This window comes from Grus americana, chromosome 19 (assembly GCF_028858705.1).
Source record: "Grus americana isolate bGruAme1 chromosome 19, bGruAme1.mat, whole genome shotgun sequence".
NCBI lineage: Eukaryota > Metazoa > Chordata > Aves > Gruiformes > Gruidae > Grus > Grus americana.
Window position 1 is genome coordinate 11,791,125 of NC_072870.1, and position 19,423 is coordinate 11,810,547.

Consider the following 19,423-nt stretch of genomic DNA (forward strand, 5'->3'; position numbering starts at 1 on the left):
TTGTCTCATTACATGATTTAAAAAATGCTTTGCTGGCCTTGCTTACATAAGGGTAATTTCTGGATGTTGCTACAGCCAAATAGCTAATGCATACAGCTACTCCAGTGCCTCTACCCGCCAGGCCACTACTTGGGAATGAAATCATAGTTATTATCTGCAGTTAATTATGCTGCTATGTGCTTTTCTGAAGTCCAAAGAAAGAGCAAGGAAGAGTCACCTAATCTTAGAAGGGGCAGAACTTAGATACGCAAAAGGAGAAAGAAAGAGGAAGAGGAAGGGAAGGAGACAGGGGAATACACAGACGTTAACACAAAATCACGCAGAGGACGAGGCGGCCTCAGGATCTCTTTCTCCAACTTGTTTATGGACAACTCCATTAACTTTAACAGTAAATTCACAACTTTATCATAAACCAAATCTTGCTGGATTTAGATGCTTAGCTATACAGGTTTAGAAAGAAACACCAGAGAGTAGGAAACTCTCAAGGGTTTTCCAGCCCCTGGATAGGGAAGACGAAATCAAGTGAACTTGTCCTACACACATTCCACAACGCACTCATATAAGCTTTCACATATTTTTTTGTTTACGTGTTGCCTTGTAGTCCCATGGTCAAACAGACATCAGGGATGTCACAACCTGGCTTAAAAGATAATGGAGACAACCTCTATCTAACTCCCTGCCGCAGGAATGTGAACTGCTGCTGGTCGGGCATTTAAGCAGCACAAGAACGTTCCTTATCCCGTTTGAGAACTGCATTTTATCGACACAACCTCATCTGTACATCCCCACAACAGCAGCTATAAAAAGCCTTTTGACTGCAATTTTTGGGGACTCACTAGGGTTCTTCTCTATACTGTGGACGCCCATGTTTCGAGGGACCCAGGTTACTACAGATTTAGTCCTTTAGTACAGTTAAAATGTGGCTCTTTTTGTTCAGACAGGATTGAAAGATGGTGCTAAAATGGGCTGTTAACAGCAGATCCTGCCAGGACAGCACTACAGCCCAAATCTTGCTACCGCATTGCCATGTACCCTTTTTCCCTGACACAACAGGGTTGGGGTGTAATTTAAGCACGTCCTGGAGCGTATTTTATGGCAAAGCCTGGGTTCTTATCGGACCGCGCGCTTCGACCATCTCTAGGGACATAAGGCTGCATTTTGCAGGGTGGATGGGGCCAAGCTCCCTGGGGCAGGGAGAGCCAAAGCGAGCGGGAAGGCCGGAGACGCTCAGCCAGCACGGGCGGAAAGGACAAGGCAGCGGGGCCACGCTGTCGGGTGGGGAGAACCAGAGCGCCGTAGCGCAGTGCAGAACCGTAGGACTGCGAAACGGGGTGAGACCTCGGTGCGGCCGAGGAGCAGGAGCCACGCTGCGGGTGACAGACCGGGAGGGCAGGGTGGGAAGAGGTGCAGGCCAGAGACCGGCTCCGGGACGCGCGGCCCCGGGGGGCTTTGCCAGCTGCCTCCGCCCCGGGCACCGCCAGCCAGCGGGAGGAGCGAGGGAGGGCGCGGCCCCGCCCCGCGCTACACCCCGCGCCGCCGCCGCCATTTTGTCCCAGTCCCTGGGTTTCTGACGAGCGGCGGTTGCTCTCGCTCCGTTGCAGGTCCCGAGCCGGTCCGAAGGGCGGCCCCGTAGATGGCCAGCTTTCCCCTGAGTGTCAACGAGAAGCTCATCGGTGAGCGGCGGGCGCGGCCGGGGGAGCGGGGCTGGCTCGGCCCGGGCCTGGAGCGGCCGGGCGGCCTCTGCGGGGCGCGGGTGGGGTTAACGCCGTCCGTGAGCGGGGCTGGTTCCGCGCTCGGCCTTTCGGGGCTGCGGGAGCCGCCGGCGGTGCGGACGGGGAGCGGCTGGGGCCGTGCCAGGGCACGCTGAGCAGGACGCGAATGCCGTCCCCTCGCCCGCTCCTTCCGATTGCACTGCTGGGGGGGGGGAACTGCCTCCGCCCTCCTGGATCCCAGAGCGGGATGGCCGTGGGTTCCACAGCCCGTTTTGAACTAACCAGAACGCATTATTCAAAGAGGCTTCCTTCGGCTGAAGCTGCTTCCTTCCATGAACAGGCAAAATCTTGGGGAATAGCATTTAGGTGACACTCTTCCTTTCCCGGCTGCCCGGCCGAAAGCGCGGGGGCGGCAGGGCCCGGCTGCGGGGCAGCACCCGGCTGCTGTGGGGGGGCCCGGGGCCGCTCCGGCCCTGCCCGCTCCCTGCGCCCGCCTTACCCCTGGGCGGCTGCCTGCTGCAGGCTTACCCTGTCACTTCTGTCCGCGTTCCGAAAACAAGCGCGGGGGACGGCGAGGGTGAGGTCTCTCCGAAGCTCTGCACCCGCAGCCTGGGTTACAGAGAGAGAGTGCGGCACATCCAGTTACGTGTAAAGCAGGGGGAAAATCAACTCATCTGATCGCACGGTGCTAACTTGGTTCCTTATGTTGTTGCTTAATATATTCTTTTTCTGAAGGAAGACAAGATATTACAGTGTGGAAGTGTATTCACATTTTTCTTTAAGGTATAAAAAAAATCATTACTGGGCATCTTATTTGCTAAACACTGAAGTATTAGGTTAAGTTGGGGCATAGTTCTACTGCTGCCTCTAGAGCTATAGTTACAATAATTTATGTAATAGCTGGTTTCGCTGAGTTTTTAATTTATTTGAGTTCTGCTTCTGATACCGAGATGTATTACTTAGATGATGACCAGGACATTTGAACACTAAGCTGTTTCTCTTTAGTGGCTCAGTCTCCTTTGCAGCTGAGGCTTAGTCTTTTGATTGGTTATACAGTGACAATTAGCCCACTTCCTCAATTATTATTTGAAATGTCATGAAATAAAAGCAAAATAATTAACATCTTGCCTGGTTTCCTTGTAACATTTTAAAATATGCTGGCTTTTTTTTAAATGGAATTTCCTCTTTGTTTTCTTTTTAGCACGATCACGCACTGTAGGAGAACTCTTAGCCCCAACTTCTCCTTTTGACAAGAAGTGTGGACGTGAAAACTGGACTGTTGCATTTGCTCCCGATGGATCTTACTTTGCTTGGTCACAAGGGCATCGCATAGTGAAGCTGGTCCCCTGGTCTCAGTGCCTTAATAACTTGTAAGACAAAACCATATGGCTTTTAATTCACCTGAAAAACCTAAGAATTTCAAAATAGGAGATGGTTTTTAATAGATTAAAACACATGTATTGGCTTTTTAGGCTTTGACATCTTTGGGAAGACCTAATTCTTTAAAGTAACAGCTATTATTTTATCTCCTCCTCTGTGGCCAGCGAGAGAAACAACTATATTGCCACCTCACAAAAGCTATGGATTTATTAATTGATTCAGATTCTGTAAACTAAGAGGAAGTTAGAATGAAAAGGAAACTTAAAGACTCGGGCAGATCTGGACTTCTACGTTTCCTATCAGAAAGCTATTTGGTTCTACCTTTGAGGAATTTCCTTAAAGGCGAACCTCTCATCATTCTTACTAGAATGCAAGTTAAGTTCCAAATGACACAACCTGCAAGTGAAAATAAAATGTATTTTAATGTAAGTTAGTAACCAGCAGTTGCATCTTTGTAGCTGGTTACATTTCCCCTCCCAATAAATCCCGCCTCCCTTTTTTTCATGGGTTAATTGGTTTTCATATGCTGGCCTTAGTATCTCTTCCCAGTTTTTAACACATGTAAGTGAACTGCAGCGAAATTCTTGCAGAAAATCTTAGAATTTTTTTTAAAGCATTTATAGAGAAATGAGTTACAACTGTTGTTTTTCCCAGAGGGCTAAGTTAATACATTGTTCTCTACAGAGGTAAAAACGTGTACAAAAGTATTAGTATTATATTGTGTAAGAAGGTTTCCAGGTGTTAGTAATTTCTGACAGTTATAAGAAGCTGCTTTTATAATTTGAAAGTAAAAATGCATCATTATGGGCCTCCAAAATGTACGTTACGGCAACTCACAGGTTTCAGTACATCTTAAAGACCTTTTTGTTCTATTTATTTTTCAAGATGCTTTATGCAATTTTTGGTAATTTTTGTTTCTTTTGTAGCTTGTTGCATGGCACAAAGAATGTTGCAAATTCCATCAGTACAAGACTTCCGAGGCAAAACAGTGACAGTGGTCAGAAAAATAAGCCTTGTGAACATATAATAGACTGTGGTGATATTGTCTGGAGTCTTGCTTTTGGATCTTCAGTGCCTGAGAAGCAGAGCCGCTGTGTGAATATAGAATGGCACCGTTTCAAATTTGGGCAAGACCAGCTTCTACTTGCAACAGGCTTGAACAATGGGCGCATCAAGATATGGGATGTATATACAGGTAGAGTATGGGAGAGGAAGTTGGTACTTCATTGTCGCTTTATGCTGTAGTAACATCATCAATGCACAGAATTAATTGCTTACAGCGTTTTAATTGGGAACTGAACCTTGAATACAAATTAAGTAATTAAAAAAAAGCATGAATTGCAACTGGAAATGTTCAAATGCTGCTAGAGGAAGGAACAGACTCGGGTCACGCTTTGAGATTTAAGTGATGGAAGATGAAGCCTTGTTGCTGCAAAGTGGTTATGTATGTAATTGACTTTGTGTATATTGGTTGTTTACTCTGAAAGCTTTCTCTGGATTCTAGTTTTAATATACTTTCAAACAAAGGAAACTTTCAAAACATGGAGTTGCTCTCTGTTCTTGAATATGGGGAAGGGTTATATTGATGAGGGCTTTTTTTTTCTTAATTGTTCAAACAGTAAGAAACTGAATCTGAAATTAGGGAATCTCAATTTAGCTGGTGGCGCAGTTGCTAGGTTGCGAGAGAACTCAGCTTTAAAAAAATGAAACTAATTATTGTGTAATTTGTCATTATCTTGTAAATTTAAGCTTAGAACAAATATCTATCAAAAGACAAGTCTTGCCTTATTTCTGAGGCATATAGTTTTACGGTATAGATCTATTAGCTTTTCAGGAAATTGCATCTCGATACAGAAGAGTCTAAAAGGATACACATGCTTCTTATTTGTATTCTAAAAAGAAAATTTGGCTTTAACTTTGTATTCTGTCTTTGTATTCATAAAGCATTTGATCTGAATAAAAGTACAGGCCTTCATTTTAAATTGTGGTGTTTTCACATAACAGGAAAACTCCTCCTTAACCTGATGGACCATACTGAAGTTGTTAGAGATTTAACCTTTGCCCCAGATGGCAGCCTGATTTTAGTGTCTGCGTCCAGAGACAAAACACTGAGAGTATGGGACCTGAAAGATGATGGTATGCATTTTATTTGCTGTAATACATAGGAGAAATATGCATGCACTCTCCTCCTTTAACACTATACACTCAGTTATGGCAGCATTTCTTAAGACATTAATTTTGTTCTATTAGTCACGCACTCTGTATGTTCCCTTGAAATTCTTTATCTGTGTGTACCCTAAAAGGATAAGCTGGTATTGGGTTAAGTTAAAAGCAGGTCTGAAGTGACCTTTTTGAATAGGGACATAGGATTTAGAGGCTGGATGACAGAATTTTTCTGTGTAGAATGACTCTGCAAGGTGTTATCTGGAAAAATAGGATAAAGTTTTACAAAGGAAGAACTAATTTGGAAAAGCTTTTCAATTTGAATGTATAATATTTAATCAATTCTTACAGGAATGTTTGTCTTTTTAGGAAATATGATGAAAGTGTTGAGAGGACATCAGAACTGGGTATATGGTTGTGCATTCTCTCCAGACTCTTCTATTCTCTGTTCTGTTGGAGCTAGTAAAGCAGTATGTGTCAGAGTTTCTTGTTCATTAAATCTACTGAATTGTGTGCATAATCATTTTAAATCTAAGTAACATTAAGCTTCTGCTCGGTGTCATGAACTTCTAATGTTTTATGATGATGTAAAAGTGCATGAAATTAAACTAGCAAATGGTGCATTGAGACACTGATTTATGAATTGAACTTGCACTGCTTTTAGTTGAAGAAACTGTGTTTTTTGAGAAATAGTTCTGCACATGTTCATAGTGTAAAACCAAAGACGACTAAAGCTTCCAGTGTTAAAAGACACTTAGATTAATGCATAAAACTATGTTGTTATTGATTTTTATCCTTTCTATTTCCTGCTCAATGAAAAGGACTTTTCAAAGTCTGAGCCAGTCATGGTATCTCCCGCTGAACAAAAATGTGTCTACATGTTTTCCAATACAAATGGCACTAGTGTCTAAAAGATCTAGAACGAAGAACAGCATACTGGTTTTGTTTTCATCCGTATTCTAATGCCCTACTAGAGAACTGAAATCAGTGCAGGTAAAGCACTTATGCCATAAGCTGCTTTTCTTGGCACTGAGGAATTACGATAAAACAGAAAGAGGAGTTCAAGCCTAGTTACAGGGTCTCTGTAGGTAGCTCAGTGAAGCCTAGTGATGCTGAGTAAAAAGTACAATTCAATCATTGGATACCACTTTATATGGATGACTGTTCAAATGCATTTTATACTTGAAATTATCAGTGCAGATTTGATAGAGAATAGTCGAGGTCTGGGTTTTGTTTTTTCTTTAAATAGAGCAGATGAAGATGTATACATTGATATCTTTAGGCTGTGTGTTTTCCATAAGCTTCTTGCTTTCCCTGTCACAGGTGGTGGCAGCAATATTGGTGTGATTGAGGTTAAGCTGGCACCACTCACACAGGAGCACAATGGTGTTAGCTGGGCAGAAAGAGTGGCATCTCTGGCTACCAGGCTGGGGGCGAACTTTACCATAGGACGAAGTAACCTTGCATTCGACTGCAGGGTGTACTGTACGTACGCAGGTGCTGGTTGATGTCCACTTTCTGCTTTCTTTCTTTCTTTTTTTTTTTTTAATAATTTTCACAGCAGTGAAACACACTGACTCCTAAAACTTAGTTTCCGGTTTTATGGAATGTTGGGGTCTCCTTAGAGAAATTGGTCAACACATTTATAACTGACTGTAAAACGGCTCAGTATTAGGAAGTATGTGAGGCACTAAGGCTATGTTTGCTTTGGTCAAACATGCAAATTTATCCAAGATGTCAGTATGTAATCTGTGCAGTAAAACTGAGTCAGGGGAAAAACCAAGAACCCTAATGAGCTCTTTTAGGGACATAACTTATGCTAAAGACTTACATTTTCTATAAAATTATGCTGTAGTAGGTAGATTGTTCCTATTAAGTAATTCTGCACAGTCTTTATTTTGATTATATATAATGTACAACTGCATGTAAAATCCCAGAATACTATCATCTTTTATCAATTTTTATAATACAATATGCAATTAGCTGGGTAAATTGTAATATTAATGTCTTTTTTTTATGTTGACTTGATTTAAAATGCATAAATTCTTTCTAATAATGTGGTTAGACTTCCCTGTTGTTTTGCCAAAGACATAACTTTTGGCTGTGAAAATTCTTTTTGCTTGCAGTATCTGTTTCTCTTCCTAGGCTGACGTTGGTGATCCAAGCCAATTGTAAACAAGTGATCTTAAAGGAATGCCACTGGAGTAACAATATGTTAACCTTACGTTTTCTGTCTGTATATTTCTTAAAATTTTGGTAGTTACTGAAAAGAGGGGACTGTAGAGTTTAACCCTATTTATTTCTGCATATTTTAATAAAATAGTTCTGTAATACATGAATTTCAGTAAGCTACATGGTTAAATTGTGTTGCCTTCATCTTATATTTTGGCTTATTTTGTTAATAACATTTAACAAATTTGAGTTAGAACTTGCATGTCTGCTTTAATTATTTTTAAAAAACTTGATTTTAATCTGAGTATGACACTGAGCATATTTCTTAATTGTAGTAATTCATAATGCCTGATTTTAATATAATCCTAAATAAGACTAGCAGCTATACTTAAAAAAAAAGAGTAAATGCTTCGTTGCATCTCTGAGCAGAGCTATAACATTAGCTTATTTAATTGCAGGTTTTTCTCTGGGATATGGATAAATACTCCATGATACGGAAACTTGAAGGACATCACAATGATGTTGTAGCTTGTGAGTTTTCTCCTGATGGAGCTTTACTGGCTACTGCATCTTACGATACTCGAGTCTATGTCTGGGATCCACATATTGGAGTTATTCTTAGGGAATTTGGGTAAGTAAAGTAGTCAAATCTAGAAACTTTCTCCAATAGTGCAGATGACTACTGAAGATTAATGGGTTTATGTATTTAACTGATAATTAGTCTTGGGAAAAAATCTTAGCAGTGGCAGATGGTAATCCTAAAGTGGCAGAGCAGTGGAGATTATTCTTCTAGCTGAGAGAGAATTTAAAGCACTGATATTTTAACGTGTAGTAAATTAAGCATCTTCAACAAAGCTGAAGTGTTCAGTGCTACAAAAGATACAGTAGTTCAATTGCCACTCCTGATTTCATAGTTAAGCATTCAATCCATTTTTTTTCTTCCTCAGCTTTGCTGGGCACGGCTGAAGGAAACACTGCTGTAGTTCTTAAACGCTGTGCTGTTAGTTAAGTGTCTTTCTATCTCCAGGCATCTGTTTCCCCCTCCTACTCCAATATTTGCTGGAGGTGCAAATGACCGATGGGTCAGATCAGTATCTTTCAGTCACGATGGACTACATATTGCAAGCCTTGCTGATGATAAGTAAGTATGAGGAAAGGTTTGTTAGAGACTAATTCTTCCCATATGACATGAACTTTTAAATACTAAGTCAGCTTTTCTTTTTAACTGAGAAATGACTTCTAGTGGTCTTGGTAAAAGTAGGTGAGTTGTTTGGTATATGTTAATCTTCATTCTGAATATAGAAGTAATTAGTTGGTCGGGTAGATGGTCTGAGTAACTTAAGTGTGTAACAGCTGAAAACAGAAAAAGAAGGGTTGTAAACAGTGAGAAATATAAATGAAGTTAATTATGCAGCTAAGTCTTTTGTATAGTAGTAAATTCCAAAGTAAACGGAAAAGTTTTCTGTGATCTCATATCCAACTTCTGCTAACACTGCCAATATTTTGAAGAACTATATTTTAAGAATATGAAGATGCTTTCTAAAGATGACAGCAAGGGTATTAAACTGTCTACAGAAGGCTTTTAGTTTTTTTTAATTAAGACAAGCATTGTTGGGATTTCCTAGAAGATATGACACTTAAGAGAAAGATTGTCTAAATCTGTAGTTCAGGTTATTGCTTTCTGCTGTTGAAGGCAATCTTTTCCTTTAAACTGGTGGAGTTAAAATTGTTGAAGTACAGATAAAGGTATATATCAGGAATGAAGAAGTCGGCATCTCAAGCCAAATCTGAAACACCTTATATGCATATTAAAATGTTTATAAAAATTCCCTGAGCTCTGCTTCAGACTAGTTTCTCATGCAGCATCAGAGAAAGTATCAGGCAGAATTAAATGTGCACTCTGACTTAATACTTTGTTCTTCCCTTCTCAGAATGTTAAGATTCTGGAGAATTGATGAAGAATACCCTGTACAAGTTGCACCTCTGAACAATGGGCTGTGCTGTACTTTTTCTACTGATGGCAGTGTTCTAGCTGCAGGGCAAGTATATAGTGCTTTTTTTTTTTCCTCCCTAAAATATTAAGGCAACACAAAAGGTTGAAAACAGGGGCTAAGTGTTCTAAAAATCTTCAGCTGTGACTTGCAACTTGATGCTTCTGACTTGGTTTTACTTCTGATACTATTTAAACATGCCTGGAATAGCCGTAAAATCAAGAAGCTGATAAACTAATTTCTTATCTTTGAGAATAAATAAGACAGACCCACAAACGTGGATTGGAAAAAGACCATTAGATAACCAAGGGCAGTTATTCCATTTCAGGTGGTATAGTCACTAGCTGTAGGAAGATCTGCTCAGGCCTGTTGCACAGATAATCAGCAAGCTGCTTACTGTGCTGCTATAGCTTAAAAAAGAGCTGGAATCTAGTGTCAATGAGCCTGGAACAGCTAGAACCAAGCAACAGGAAGTTGAGAGCACATTCCTCCTAACTAGCAACGTGTGTGCAAATTTGTACTAAGTCAAAATCATTCAAGTGGCATAACTCTGGTGTGTGGGTTGTTGTTTTGTTTTGTGCAGGACACAGGATGGCAGCGTGTACTTCTGGGCAACTCCAAGACAAGTTTCCAGTCTCCAACATCTGTGTCGCATGGCAATTCGAAGAGTGATGCCCACCAACCAAGTCAAGAACTTGCCTATTCCATTAAAAGTGCTGGAGTTCCTTTGTTACCAGATTTGAATTAGAAAAATAAATAATCAAACTGGCAGGTGGCCCAGCTGCTGAAACTGGCTAAACACTTTAAAGAATCCTCAAACTTTACAGCCTTTAAGCTTAAAATTACAGGTTTTCAAGAGCTATTTAAAGTGATAACCTAAATACTATTTTGTCAAAATGCCTGACAGGTACATTTTTAATATTTATAGAAAACACAGTAAAAGTATTCCTGGTGTTCTCAATCTTCTAAAACATAACTGTGAAAACGTACATATCTAGACATAAGCTGCTACATGTTATCAATGTACCTTTAAAAATTGCTTTTATGATTTTTAATGTGTATCATGTATATATTGCTTTGGTAGAGCCATCAGATGCATCTGTGCTGTAAAGTGGAAGGATAGCTATTATTCTGGGATACTGAGTTAGAAAAAATATTGACTTGAGGAAGCTTAACTGTTCTGTATGTATGTACGTTGGTTGGGGTTCAGGAAGCCGCTCCCCAGAGAACTCATGCTAGTTTATTTCACGAAGGGGTATAGCTTGGCTTTTAGAGCTGCGTATGGTGAAGGGAAGTAGGTTAAGGTAAGGGTTGGAATATAAAACAGGAATGGTGCCTGCGTGTCAGCTAAAGAAGGCCTTAAGTTCCATGGCAGCAAACCAGGTTAAATTTCAGTATTGGGCAGTGTTAAAGAAATATTTCCTTACATTTCTAAAAATCTAACTACTGTATTATTGCCTGATACTTTGTCTGTAATGAGAGAAATTTACAGACTCAGTTTATTATTCTTTAACCCTGTAATATCTCTTCAGGGGTGATTATTGGTTAATGGCCAAAGATAAGCAAAATACTTGGTTTTGCCTTCTGTTATTTATCTGTACCTGCAGATATAAAGAATGTATGCATTGCATAAAATGCCTGATTATATATTTTTGTTGAATTTTTTTATTAAAAACTTGTATAAAAGTTTCCTGATACTGCATCTGGCGACTGATTCATCAACACTGTCTGCACGCAACAATTCTAGTGGGAATCTGCTACTGCAGGACTCCATAGTTTTGCTTTTCAGGAGCACAGTACACTTATCTTGGTGAAACTTACTGTGGGGAGCTACAAGATGATCTTCAAACCTTTTATACGGGCAAAGGTCAAAAGCATGCGTGATGTAAGTGTTCCCCTGCTCCTGCATGGCGCGGAGTGTAGGAAATAAGAGTTCTGACTGTGACGCACATCTGTGGGGGCCACAGGCTGTAAAACTGCCTACACTGAACATAACTTTCCTCCCTCTTCCAGAGTTCTGTTTTGGTAAGCCCCTTCTTTTGCCTATCAAATATTACCTAATGCATACAACGTAGCAGGTAGGGATTTTGCAACTTGCAGTCAGGAGACCCAAATTCTTTTCCTCACATGGCCAGTGGCTCATTACACATTAACTGTGCTACAGAATTGCCAACTACCCCAGTTCCTGGGTGGGTGACAGGTATGAAGAGGGCTGCAACTCCTTCCAGAGCACAGAAGCTTTTGCTCCTGTAACTGGGTGCCAAGCCCCAGGGAAGCAGCCAGCACAAGGGCAGTCTGGACAAAGCCAGATACTGAGTCCTCACAGCCTAATCAATAAGTGTCCAGCACAGTTAAATTGTCTAGCAATCATGACATACAGCTTTGCAACCTTTGGTAACTCATTTCCTTTGTATTTACGTGAACTTGCTGCATGGCAAATCACAGACTGAAGTTTGTAAGGAAAGACGACATGCAATTCCTGCTTATCTGTCAAAAATGGAAGGGAGATTCCACCCAACCCTACTCAATCAAGTAACATATCTTTTTTTGTGGGCAATGCTAAATGCCTTCCACCAGCTAAACTGCTACATAAAATAAGTAGAACGAAATTAATTCTTTCATTTTCAGGCATGCCATTAGCATTTTAAGAGCCAGGAATGCCTTGGAACTGCAAAGGCACTTTTCTACTTCAACAGTCTGGTCTCACTGGCAGATGTATTTTCTGATCATGTCCTGTTTTCTTAGGTGAAATACAAAAAAGTCTATGACAAGGCAGAAAGAACTGAGTACAGCCCAGCAGCCCCTAGACTGAGACGACCATGAACAGCCCTGCTGCTCTGTGTCTATATTGCTACAGCATTGTCAAGTGACAACACTTGCATGTCAGCTTCAGTGAAAGTAATGTGGTATTTCAGTCTATTTTCAATGTTATTTATTTTATTCACACATACACAAAAGAAGAGAGACAACTGCCAATAGCAAGCAAGCAATTTTCTCTTCCTGAAAGCTCAGCCCAGACACCCAGGCCTACTTTCCAGGAAGATTTCCTTCAATGCTGTTTCCAAACACCATAAATCAACTTTCCACTTTCCAAGGAGAACTACAGAACAAAGCCAACAGGACAGAACTTACTCAGGAATTAAAACCCAGCTTCCAAGGAAAGAGGATGTATTTGTGTCACCGTGCTGCGTAATGACTTATTTGGCACAATATTTTTCATAAAAATATTGCACCTAATTGAAGCAAGTATTTCCCTCTCTTTGTTCTAAATACACATATCATTAAGACAAGGCTTCTCACATATCATTTAGTTGAAGGAAGAACTTGTGAGTTCCGTACGCCCTAGGACAGCTTACCTTAACTTGAATGCAGATAGGAGTGAAGAATAGCAACCAGGCATGGAAGTTCTCTGCCAGGGAGCTTCCTAATTTATAAACATGTCCAAACCTGTTTGAGACCCCAGACCAAAAAGCCAGTGGTTACCAATACCTCTGTACAGCAAAGATGAAGCAGGTGGATGCAGACAGCTGTGATTTTAAATCATGTATTTAACAGCTCTGCCTGATGAAAGAAATAATTATTCTACAACCTTGGAACAACACGCAGGAGATTTGCCGAGGCCATTACCATTGAGCATACAGTCTGGAGCGAAGGGAATAAACTGTACCTCCAGAACATTATTACGATGGGTGGAAGTGATTTGTGGACTGAAGCATGCTTTGCTGTCATTACCATGCTGTCAATAGTCTGGCCTACTTAAAAACAGCTCATGAAGAGAAAAATGGAACTGAGCAAAGTAGCACCTTTGTGGTGTCGGTGTGGTGTTTAGCTGGGGCTGAGCAGAACTGGTTTCAGAGCTAGAAGCATATTCTGCATGGCGAGTATTTCTGTGGTGAGTGCAATTCATGTCTATAAATCCTTTTGCAGTCCTCTACTGAAGTGTGCTCGGGGTATTACAGTCAACAAAGTTGACAGAAACAGAGTCGAGGGAGCTGAAAGCAGAGGTAGTCCTGCCACACGCCGACATGCTGCTTGCATTATCCAGCTATTGCAAGCACGGCCTCACCAGGGTAGGCAGCAAAGACAATTAACAGGAAAAAGGGATGATGCAACAGCTTGCAAAATTTCCTGACAGGAACAGAAATATCAAGCAAAGGAAGACAGAAAGATACAAATAAATAATTGAGAATCACTGGGTCAGAAGCTCTATTAAAAAGGAAAGAATGTTAATGACACAAAAGCAATAGACAGAGGTAGTCAAAATAAGCAAGAGGAAAGTGGAACTTTCTAATTCACTGAGGAGGAATTTGGTCATTTACTCAGTGGCTGGGCACTGATATTACAAAGGTTGAGTGGAGTTTTGGTTTTTATTGTTATTGTTTATTAATCCCACACAGCAATATAGAACAGATGTTTCTGTTGGGGGCAGGATGTTGGACTACATGGAGTATTTACTGATTTGCTCCGTTCCTCTGTACCTGAGCACCGTAAAGCCTCAGTATCACCACGATACTTGACTCTGTTTTCTAGGACACCTACGCCTCAAGCCCTGAGCTTGAGACTCAAGTGTCTCAAGCTGCAGGAAAGGTCTAGATCTGTTTCCACATACAAATTTGGCTCATTTGTGCTTGCTTATACTCCAGAAGCACCTCTGAAGCACAGGCAGGAATGATGGCTCTATTGCACCAAGCACTACACAGAGTTGTAGGAAAATCAAGAAAAGGCAATTAGGAGTCCAAGATAATCCAGAATAAATTTCCTTTCATAAATGTTGCCAACATTGAGAGATTTCACCCCTCCTCCTCGTTTTAGACCACTTTGCTTTTCAGGCTGTACGGTCTCTGCATTTCTTCCCCGCCCCATGTTCATATCACACCTATCAGACTGGGATCTTCATGTATAACCAGAGCTTCTTGTGGCTGCCACAGTACGAACAAGAAAATAACTGAAATATTGTAATCCTGTTTGTTTTCTCTATAAACAAAGGGTACACTGGTAGAGGTTGGCCTGCTACTGAGTCTAATTTATATTTACCTGTCCCTCTTTGTCTACAGCATACAGCTAATGCTTTTCATTTTGCCATGCTTGTCAGCACAGCATTCAAGGCTGAGCTTTTAAGACGTGGTTTGTGCTACCAGACAGATGTTTACAGAGCTTTTCCAAAAGGCATGGAAGTGTCATAAGCATGTGTGAGCTGGAAACATGCTTGCTTAAGCACCTCCATGAACTGAGCTAAAAGCTAGGCTTGCCAAGTTCATATTTATGCAAGATCACAGTTCCAGCCCTGGAATTAGCAAGCGTGACTTAAATGTAGAGTCTTACAGGAGGGGCTTATTGAAGGGTCCCCTCAGGTTGCATTCACTAAAAGCTGTGATTTATGGAAGTGGAGGAAGATAACAACATCCCTGCTTCTCCCCCTTCACTAGCTCTGAACACTGGATACCAGCTATTCCAAAAGGAAATCGCCTCCACGAAGTCTCAGCCTGCTTCTCCTAGCTCTGCCTGCATCAGTTCTTCTGTTTGTTCTAACCTTCTTCCCAGGACATAAATGATAATTTTAGACTCAGTACACAAGCTTACCTCATTAGCGAGGGTATTTATAATCATTTAAAACATTTACAAGCCTCTGCCTGCTATGGTAGGAATCCACAAGGTGAGGCTCATGACTGATTCATCCCCAACATCCTCTGGGGGCTTCCAGTTCTGACCATTGTACAAACCTGAGCCCATCAACAAGGTCAGGCATGCAGCTACTCCCGGAGATACAGAAATAACTTCTCATAGCACAGTACCTCCTTTGTAGGGCAACCAAGGAGAGGGACACTGCATCCCAAGCTTAGCTGGTGCTTCACTGCTTGATCCAGATATGCCTAAATGTTAGAGGTGTTTATGCCTGCACTTTGCAGCTGTAGGAAGGAGGGTAACCCTGAGGGTTTTTCTAGACTATCACTACATGACTAGCTCAAGAGTTCCCTGAGGCTCATGCTAGTGGATCAGGGAAGACACATCTCACTAGCTGAGACTAACTGAAATGGAAGCTGCGTGGCATTGTGACTTGAGGACATTAAACCTAGTTGAGAAGCACCGTGACAGATGAGTTACAAAGCTGCTGGTGTTCCTTGCAGCACCACAAGACTCAGGGGTCTTTGGGTGATAACCAGTTATACTTTGCAGAGAGATGTCTAGTGCTCTTCTGGAAATCTAACAGTAAAAGACTCATGTTGATCAGTGCACATTTATCCTCCCTTCCATTTGCTCACAGCACTTTCTGACAGACCTGGATGCCTGAGCAACACAAACTTTGAGGACTGAAGCTGCTGTTATAACTTTGATATTAACATTTCCAGAAGAACAAGAAACCCACAAATGACTTACAGGCAGAGGAGCTGTGGCAAGCAGGCAGCCTGGTCTAGGGAATCCCTGGGTACCAGCACACAGTCAGCAGAAAAGCAGAAAAAGCATCTGAGGAGAAGCAGCACTCATGTAGGGTGCAAACCGGGGTATCCCCTAGAAAACCCTTTCCCCAAAGAAGGTTGGGAGGGAGGAACTGAAGGATTAAATATGCAGAGAAGGAGTTTCCTCAGGAGGACAGAGCTTAGGCTTGACTGCAATTAAACTTATCCCAGGCTGATATCAATTTCCTCCCAGCTGTTCTTAAGTAACAGCTGTCAAGGAGGAGAAGGAAAAAAAAGGCAAAAGAAAAAAAAAAAGAAAAAAAAAGAAAAAGGAAAAGGCAGCCTGAGGTAACAATAAAGGCCCTGTCCGACCTTCCAGGAAGGGACTAGTACTGAGCTGGGTGCTCCCTCCTTTGCGTGAGCCCTGGCCAGTGCAGCGAGGGCTGCAGCAGGCTGGGCAGACACGCTGGTACAGCCCAGCCCTTAACAAGCAGCTGTGACCGGGAGTAACCATAGAGAGGAAGCAGGAAGGAGTATTTCAGTCAATGTGCTCCTCTCACTTCCAAAGTAAATCCCATGTTTTGCTGCCCTGGAAAAGTCTGTGCTTTAACTGCCAAAGTCTCTTTCACACAGGCAGTAAGGTTATTAGGTTGGATTCTCATGGTGTAAATACCATGGAGCTAAGCAGATTTTCATCTGAAAATCCAGCTCTACGTAGCTTCGTGGTAGCTTCATCCTCACAAGGCCATCTTGTCTGCCTTCAAATGAGGGGCAGGGAGAAGGAATGCCTGAAGATGCAGGAACAGATTGCAAACTGGCCTCCAGTGACCGCCTGCCCTGGGAGCCTCTGCCTACACTGGCCTGCAGTGGCTGCCTGGAACAGCAGCAGAGAGAAGCAAGTCCTAGAGAAAACTGGAGCTTCAGTCAGAAGAAAAGTATTTCTCTGGAAATGCTCTGAAAACAATATTTTCCACATTCATATACAGCATTTTAGTTGTATCACTTAGGGAGAGACTGAATACCGCTGTTAAGAATTTGGAGTGATTTATTTTTTTAATACTGAATGAGGTCTTCCATTGGAACAGTTTAGAAATAGGGTGGATGAATCCCATGACCTCTTTTCTTACATATTACGATATTCTCATAAAGGACAGAGGTTATATAGGATCCCATGAGAAATCTGGTAAAGGTGTCAGGCAGCAGCTGTTCATCCAAGTAACTATTTCAGATTGGAACCACCTGAGTAAGACAAACGGGTTTTATGTGTGATGCTGGCTTCTGCACATGGATAATTTTGTTTTATAAACACCGCTCCACACAGCACACAAATCCAGCTGCAATAAGCTATTTCAGAACAGCTTTAATTATTGATGTACTAGAATGAAATGAAAGCCAGTGTAAACTTCAGATAAGTAATCAGTAACTTTGTTTAAGTCATTATAACAATATTAGTTATCAGCAAGGTTATGCCTTGTATAACTAGTTGAATTCCAGACAGAATTTCTGGGGCAGATATTATTTATTTCTAACATGAGATTAGAAGATCCCGAATGCTCACTTTTATTCCAGATGGCTGAGTTCTTTGTTGCATCAAGGAGAAAAATATTTATTTATGGGCTCTTATCTTAGCGTTGCTAGACTGGGGTTACATGACAGAAATCACAATCCCATCTCTCTCTGACCTCACTTCTTAGTCAACACAAACATTAAATATAGCTCAATTTGCCCCCTGCACACTAGATGAGGAACTTCTTCTCATTTAATTGGAGAGTACTTCACACTTCTTCAGGCGTCTAAGTGACAACATAACTTTACCTTGTGTCTGTACAGTTAAGGACGGCTTTCCACTTGCATGAAAACCAACTACAGTTCCTGCCTGCATGGTTCTCTGCGTACATGGGAAGAAGATAATACAAGTAGAAAAACCTGCAGGTGAAGTCATCTCATTGCAGCCCTTTGTATGTGTATATCTGCTTTCCCAGGTGTTTCTAAACTCAGCACAGAATGGCAGCTCCTTTCCAACGATAGCTAAGGAAGACAGAAGCACAAGACTGAGTGTAGTTGTGAGACTGCTGGGATATTTTTGCTGTCTAATGCACAGAATTGAAAGCAAAAATGAGTCCTAAGCACACTTCCTCTTTCCCCTGCCATCCAGCAACATAGGGTTTCATGAGATAATCAAATACAGAGTATTTAATTCAATAAAGCTCCACAGTCGCCTGTGAAGTCTCTCTGAACTGCTGTGGAGTGTCTTGGTGGGGAAGACAAATCATAACTGAAAGACACTGAGCAGGCACAGGTGTAGGGGATAAAAGTCACTCTGAGTGCAAAACTGCACTAAGCACAAATCCAGAGTTAATTTAGAAGTTGAGCTAACGTCTTCCCCAAGCTATCCCTGAAGTCAGCATTTTCCAGGCAAAGCTGCTAAAGTCAGCACACCGAAGGTGTAAGTGAATAGGGAATAAAATCCAGAGAGATGCTTTGTCTATATCATAAAAGCAGATATGGAACAGCTATTGATTGTCCTAACACTGAGGCACCTGTTTCACACTTGGTCTCCAGGAGGGAAAAAGAGATCTGCTCTCTGGCTAATTGAGTAACATTCCTACTGTCAAGAAGTTATGAAAACTGAACTCTTAAAAAACAAACAAAAAATATTTGTTGCAATAACACATGAAGTGAGATTCCAGTAAAGGAATGCATTTTTGTGCATTACAAATTATTTAAACCTGCAGTAACTAATATTTCAAAGCTGTGGTGGTTTCGAAGTTAAACTGAATTGGGACAGAACAGGTCTGTTCACATTCAGGGCTGGGACTACTCAAAATGAATGATTATAGGACCGCTGGGTTTCAAATCCACTTTCTAAAAAAGTACGTAAAATAAATGCATTTTTCAGTCTGTGCTCTGAACTGGCAAAGCTGTAAGCATGATTTTCAGTCTGGCTAAAAATGCAGGGACTTTGTATGGGTAAAATGCCTACATATTTATTTATTTTTAACTCAGAAAGGCTCGTATGACATTTAGGCACCGATGCTACGAGTTGAGTTGCTACATAGGAGCTGTATAGTGCTGAAGACGTTAGAGTGCAGGAAAGCTGAGGCAAAAAGTAGTGTTGCATTGCTGGTGTTCAGAAATTTTGGAAATTGCAAAGTACAAGGGGAGAGTTATGGATGAACTGTTACTTTGGAAAAAAACTCCGACTGAGGGCTGCACTGGCAAAGAGTAGGTCTGGCCTGAGTCCCACTGAAATGAATGGTATTAGTCATGCAAGTGTGCCCTACGGATCCCATTCATCATCATGAACAAATGTGTATTATACTGCTATAAATTATGATATGCTGTGCAGAATTATGCTCCCACTGCAAGGTACAAGCTAGCATTTTCAAGAAGGCATATTAGAAATGATAATCAAAGACAGGAGTTTAGGAGTATTTAAAGCTGGAGAGGAAAGCTGTCACTGTGTGATTCTGACAGACAAACATAGGAAGCTTTTTCTTGCTTTCTACCCCTTTAAAATCTGAACTGCCATTTTTCTGTGCTTTCTCCCATCTATAATCTTTCCAAATCTTGTACACTCTGCAGAAAAACATAGTGGTTTTGGTATGCC

The 19,423-nt window shown here is 41.4% G+C and overlaps 1 protein-coding gene across 2 annotated transcripts; it reads left to right on the plus strand.

Moving 5' to 3' along the window:
• Positions 1 to 1,523: 1,523 nt before the first annotated feature.
• WSB1 (WD repeat and SOCS box containing 1) lies at positions 1,524 to 11,113 on the plus strand. 2 transcript variants are annotated; one of them, XM_054847354.1, is made up of 9 exons: positions 1,524 to 1,673; positions 2,914 to 3,082; positions 4,019 to 4,287; positions 5,097 to 5,228; positions 5,625 to 5,725; positions 7,886 to 8,058; positions 8,455 to 8,568; positions 9,359 to 9,466; positions 10,002 to 11,113. In XM_054847354.1, the coding sequence occupies exons 1-9, from the start codon at positions 1,634 to 1,636 to the stop codon at positions 10,159 to 10,161; spliced, it is 1,266 nt and encodes a 421-aa protein (XP_054703329.1). In that variant the 5' UTR covers positions 1,524 to 1,633; the 3' UTR covers positions 10,162 to 11,113. The 2 variants fall into 2 exon arrangements, with proteins under 2 accessions (XP_054703329.1, XP_054703330.1); XM_054847355.1 differs by lacking the exon at positions 9,359 to 9,466.
• Positions 11,114 to 19,423: the final 8,310 nt, after the last annotated feature.

Coding starts and splice junctions, on each gene's coding strand:
- WSB1 (XM_054847354.1), top strand. CDS start 1,634: ATGGCCAGCTTTCCCCTGAGTGTCAACGAGAAGCTCATCG. Junction 5,229..5,624: donor ATGGGACCTGAAAGATGATG/GTATGCATTTTA, acceptor TTGTCTTTTTAG/GAAATATGATGAAAGTGTTG. Junction 8,059..8,454: donor GTTATTCTTAGGGAATTTGG/GTAAGTAAAGTA, acceptor TTCTATCTCCAG/GCATCTGTTTCCCCCTCCTA.